A 5873-nucleotide genomic window follows, 5' to 3' on the forward strand; every position below is an offset into this window, starting at 1 on the left:
CAGTTTGGAGTTTCACGGTTGACTGTGCGGTCGACCGTACCTCGACCGTGTGTTTAGCTGAACTTTTAATTTCATTCTTTAACCTATGTTTGACTTGGTCGTTTGCAAGATAAAGTATGGATTAGTGACCTTGCGTGTTTTATGTTAAGATGTCAGTCATTACTTATGCATATGTATGTGTCATCATCAAAACATATTCTTTAGTTAATTATCATACTTAAGTTTGTTTTTTAATTTATTAACCAATATTCAACCAACAATATATATATAACATATCATATAAAAAAGTCACAATGATGTTATTCCACACGAACATTAAATTATGGATGGAATACAGCAACTAGTTTCCAAATTATAGATAGATAGGGTTTCACTCTGCCTTTTTATTAGGTCTCCCCACACTCATCAGCCCCCTTTTCATTTCACTTACCTCCGTTAAACACCGCCGTTATCTATACTCAAAATTAGGTCTAATTACAATTACTTATAGAGACGGAGTTAGGGTTTTCAATTTTAGGTTTTACGTAGAAACAGCTAATTAGGTCTAAATAAAGTGATACATTTAGAGAACTAGGGTTTGTGATTTTGAAAACAATGGAAGAGGCGATACTTGATGACATCATCAGAAAGCTTTTGGATGCTAAGGGCGGACGTGTGCCCAAACAGGCGCAGATCACTGAGCCGGAGATACGTCAGCTTTGTGTTGCTGCTAAAGAGGTCTTTCTTAGTCAGCCGAATTTGCTTGAACTTGAAGCTCCGATTAAGATTTGTGGTAATCAAATTACTTCTCTCAGTGGATTATATGTTGTTTTATACTCTTTTTAACTGCCTTTTGTTAGGTTGTTGTGTATGTATATATTTGAATTTGAATGTACAACTATGCAATTTGTTTAAGAACATCATTTGTGATTGAAATGGGAGAAAATGTAAACATTTGGTGTTTGGTGGTTATATTTGTACATGCTGTGTTAGTGTGTTAGTGTGTTACCATGTGTCTATATGGTTAGTGAAGGGACAGTTTATGATATGACACTGGTTATGTACTATCATGCCTCATCAGTGTGGATATATAAGTTAATCATGTTATTAATCGTTTGATATTTGGTCTTAAGGATAAGCATCATGGGTCATAAGGAAGATACAACGTAGCGGTAGTTTATAAAGTAGAAATATAGATTTGTGCTGTTATTCGGGCATTTTTCAAAGTACTCCATCACCTCACTTTGTAAACTCTTTCCCACATACGAAATGGAACTGATTTCATGATTAAAGTTATTATCTTGACTATCTGTTTGAGTATGGTTTATATTCTGTTTTTTTCTTTATAATCTTTATACTGCAGATAGTCATGCTTAAGTTTGGTTCTATACCTACTAGTCCCATAACCTGTATGAGATCATTGCAAGTGTTGTTGGACTCTCATTGTGTCATTATTCACGTTTATTCATGATTTAACCGTTGATTTGTCGGTATCTTGACTTTGTTTCTTGATGTATCAAGTAGTTTATATAATGTTGGTCTTCGTGTACTAGGGTCTCATTAGTATGAATTTGCAGGTGACATTCATGGACAATATTCTGACCTCTTACGGTTGTTTGAGTATGGTGGATATCCTCCAGAGTCAAATTACTTATTTCTAGGAGACTATGTTGATCGTGGTAAGCAGAGCATCGAAACAATATGTCTTCTGCTTGCTTACAAGATAAAGTACAAGGAAAACTTCTTTCTTCTAAGGGGAAACCATGAATGTGCTTCCATCAATCGCATATATGGATTCTATGATGAATGCAAACGAAGGTTTAACGTTCGTCTTTGGAAAACTTTTACTGACTGCTTCAACTGTCTGCCTGTTTCCGCTCTTATCGATGAAAAGATTCTTTGCATGCATGGTGGTTTGTCTCCTGATCTCAAACATTTGGACCAGATCCGGAATATAGCCCGCCCGGTTGACGTTCCGGACCAGGGTCTTCTTTGTGATTTGTTATGGGCCGATCCAGATAGAGACTTGGAAGGATGGGGCGAAAATGACAGGGGTGTGTCATATACTTTTGGGGCTGATAAGGTTGCAGAAGTTCTTGAGAAACATGATCTTGATCTTATTTGCCGAGCTCATCAGGTACATAGAACATGAATCAGTTTTGTTTTAGTCTTTGACATTTAAGTTCTAACGAGGAAATAAGGGGCCCGCGTTGCTGGGCAAATAACAAAACCGGGAAGGGAAAATACATAATTATGTATTAACAATTAGAAAATCCAAGAAATACCATATAAGACAAAGTAAAATAAAAGGTACATCCAAGGAAAAAAGGGCATTAACCTTACAAATCATGAACGCTGCTCAAAAGTGTTTTTTGATGAGCCTAGTTTTTGTTAAATAATTTAATTTAGTTTAAAGATTTAGTAGAAGGGGAATAACCTAAATGTTATGGGAAAAAGAAGAAAGGGATAAAAAGAAAGTACAAAATGCATTATTATATATTTTTTTAAGGGAGAAAGATACTTAAAAATAAATTGATCTTACAAAATGCATTATTATATATTGTTGGGATGATTTTTTATGCTTGTAATCATAGATCATTGTACGTATATGTACATGTGTGTTTTATATGTAGTATTGCATTCAAATTTGAGACATACACAATGTGTTGAATGTTGCCCCGATGGATCCCAATATAAAGCTTCCCTTGAATATAAGTGGGTTTGAGAAGAAAAAAAAAGAAGTAAAATGACAAATCACCCATTCACCCCAAACTGAACAGTATCAAACCTTGAGATTCAGTATATTATGCAATGGTTAATCAATAATAGAGTTGGATATTTGACCCCTTGGGTTGTACATCTATCTTAAATGTGCCAAACCATAAAATTAGCTAAAGAGGGAATGGCTCAAAGAAATCGAAAGTCTTCTGAAGTCCATTCTACAATGCATAGTTGCGTACAACCTCCTAAATTGTTTTGGTCAATGATTTATATTTTTGAAAGTATGTATTAATGTTGTTTTTATAAGTGGTCAACACATTATGTACATATAAAGGAGTTAAAATGGACTAAAGACAGTTTGTGGCTAAACTGAACCCATCCTGGTGGGTCACCCACAATGCCACCTGTACATGCTTTTGCCATTATAACACGCTGTCAGTAGTTAAGTTGCCCGGGGTTTTTTTTGGTTTTTACTCTATTCAGGCAATTGGAGGGCGCTTATGTACGTGTTCTTTTGGTTATACGAAATTATTTGTTCTAATATCATCTTTTTGTGATCCTTGTAAGGTTGTGGAAGATGGGTACGAGTTTTTTGCAAACCGGCAGCTCGTAACCATATTCTCAGCCCCAAATTACTGCGGTGAGTTTGATAACGCTGGTGCAATGATGAGCGTCGATGATACATTGACCTGTTCTTTTCAAATTCTCAAGGCTTCAGAAAAAAAAGGAAGGTTCGACTTTGGTAACACTATGTTGAGACCAGGAACTCCACCACACAAGGTAAACGAGATTCATCCATTTCAGATAGTAACATTTTCATATCGCCCTATGGGGTGTTAAAATTTATGCATTTTAACTTATTTTTGTTCTGTCACTATTTGATGCGAATGGTGCTCGTCGTTTTTGTTTCAGGGTGGAAAGAGATGATAGTTTTTCTCACATTGATGCACATGTTTTAAAGATCAAGTGGTGTTTGTGCTATTATCGTCGTTCGAACCTCTAGCAGAAAAGGGTGTCACAGATGTAGTTACTGCAAATGTACATTTAGTGAAGCTGGAGTTACCTGCTGTATCTGCATGTTCATCCCAGGTTATTGTTAAATGTAAAATGACAAGTTACATCTAATTCTTGAACTATTTGTAGTGGACATCTCTTTACTCTGTTTCGTGCCTTTTCAATGTTGAAAGATTTGGAGTGAACGAATCGGTGTTCTTGTGTGTTTTTGACTTGTGAATAAAACACTTAAACAGATAAAAAAGAATTGTCGATAGATCAACTTGATCGATGTCCGATGCTAAAATATTACATGTTTTGACATGTGAACGAATCTGCTCAAACCTAACCCCTCTTGCCACCTTAATGAAGAAGGTCTACTAATTGACAACTGTTTGAACATCAAATGATTAAGCAAACATAAATAAAAATTTATTCTCTTCTACATTCAAATATTTTTTAATTTTTTTTTTAATTTTTAATTTCACTGCGACAAGGGTCCCAACACCTTCGCCACTGCAATCTAGGAGTAAGTTAAGAGCTGAAGCCTTGTATTTAGCAAATAAGCTAATACAGTACTAACAAAAAGACCATTCTAAAAACTCTCCAAGTGCTCCCACCCCAAGAAACCACTAACGTTACTTATTTAAGAATAAAAAACCTTTTTCCAATGTTACTCCTCCCTTTTCCGCCGCTAATCTCCGATAAGGTATCATGCTGCAGGAGGTAAGTCTCTGCCTGGTGGCGATCTGTGGTTAGGCACAACAACATTGTGTTTATCGGTAGGATCGAGGGGTCGGTAACTCGTCATATGGTTGATCCTAATTTCGAGGAAATCGAAACACTAATGGAGATCAAGTTCTGACCATCAAAACGGTACTCTTTTAATCAGATGCTCGAAAAGCCGTTACAGAACTCAACGGGTCGAAGGTGTAACATTCCGCCTTTTTCCGTTTACCTTTCCGTCATACTATTTTAAATTCCGTTATGTAATTATAACATCTCCCGTTGATACGCGTTTTAAATTATCTCGTTTAGGTAATTCACGCACCCGAATGAAACTAGAGGGACCAAGCTTGCCAAAGTGCCAAACCTTTGACTAGGTCAAAGGATCAACACCCTTTCTCATCCATTCATTCTATCCATTTCATTTTTCCTTTTCATTTAATACTTTCAAGTATTCTCTCAAATCTTCAAACAAAGAACTCATCATCCATCCAAGATCTAGCAAGTGTTTCACAAAACAAATTACATATTTGGAATCCTTGCAACTTCCTCTTCGATTCCATACCGATTTCATTTCATTTGGGTAACTTTCTAAAATCACTAGATTTTGTGTTCTTGATGTTTTTAAGTTATAAAGTTGTTATTTAGTGTCTATGGCTCAAGTCTAACATGAATATATGATTTATATGTTCGATTTTATTATTTGAAGTAACTAGCATGAACATAAACTTTGGTGTGTTTGATTTGGTGATTTGGTTGTTGAATGATGTTAAAATGTTATAAATGCATGTATTAAATGTGTTCCTAACATCAATAGTTTCAATTTGATGTGTAGATTGTTTTAGAAAACTTCATAAACATGATTAGTGATTTTGATGTTGTTGGTTAGGGTTTGATAGAATTGAATGTGAACATTAAATGCTTTGAATGACATGAAATGTTATTTGTAAGTGTTAGGTTGTATTGTATGCTTGATCACCTTCGAAACGGCATATCATTCATGTAAATTTGTTGCCGAATCATCGAATTTCATTTATGAACTAGAATGCATTTAATGAGGAGCTTTGAATGTGATTTTTGTTGTTGTAAAAGTAAATGTGATTGATGAAATGTGTTTAGTTGTTTTCCTTGTCAAAATACCTTTCCGATGATATAAGATACATGCTTTGGTTGTTTGCGGGTCATAAATGGTGATTGTTTGAAGTTAGGTTCGTGCATAAAACTTAAAAACTGCCAGAATTCTCTGCACAGGTAATGGCGCGGCGCGCCATATACCCGTGCGGCGCGCCAAAGTGGGCTGTCCAACTTTGTCAATTTTTGAAAAATGTTTGCTATGCTACGCACCTCCGATTCACATGTAACTTGTTCTAACATGCTTATATATGATTAAAAACCTCAGAAAAATAGTTCGGGACCCGACCCGAACGTGTTGACTTTTTCGTTGACTTTGACCG

At 35.6% G+C, this 5873-nt stretch overlaps 1 protein-coding gene across 1 annotated transcript; it reads left to right on the forward strand.

The window, feature by feature from the left end:
• Positions 1 to 309: 309 nt before the first annotated feature.
• Positions 310 to 3903, forward strand: LOC139891624 (serine/threonine-protein phosphatase PP1). The gene is made up of 4 exons (XM_071874603.1): positions 310 to 772; positions 1557 to 2116; positions 3268 to 3480; positions 3613 to 3903. The coding sequence occupies exons 1-4, from the start codon at positions 595 to 597 to the stop codon at positions 3625 to 3627; spliced, it is 966 nt and encodes a 321-aa protein (XP_071730704.1). The 5' UTR covers positions 310 to 594; the 3' UTR covers positions 3628 to 3903.
• The last annotated feature ends 1970 nt before the right edge of the window (positions 3904 to 5873 follow it).

Source organism: Rutidosis leptorrhynchoides, chromosome 2, assembly GCF_046630445.1.
Source record: "Rutidosis leptorrhynchoides isolate AG116_Rl617_1_P2 chromosome 2, CSIRO_AGI_Rlap_v1, whole genome shotgun sequence".
Taxonomy (NCBI): domain Eukaryota; kingdom Viridiplantae; phylum Streptophyta; class Magnoliopsida; order Asterales; family Asteraceae; genus Rutidosis; species Rutidosis leptorrhynchoides.

What these genes read in the sequence shown, in the direction of transcription:
- LOC139891624 (XM_071874603.1), top strand. Translation starts at nt 595, where the DNA reads ATGGAAGAGGCGATACTTGATGACATCATCAGAAAGCTTTTGGATGCT. An exon ending in AGCTCCGATTAAGATTTGTG is followed by an intron (nt 773 to 1,556) that starts GTAATCAAATTA and finishes ATGAATTTGCAG; the next exon opens with GTGACATTCATGGACAATAT. An exon ending in TTATTTGCCGAGCTCATCAG is followed by an intron (nt 2,117 to 3,267) that starts GTACATAGAACA and finishes GATCCTTGTAAG; the next exon opens with GTTGTGGAAGATGGGTACGA.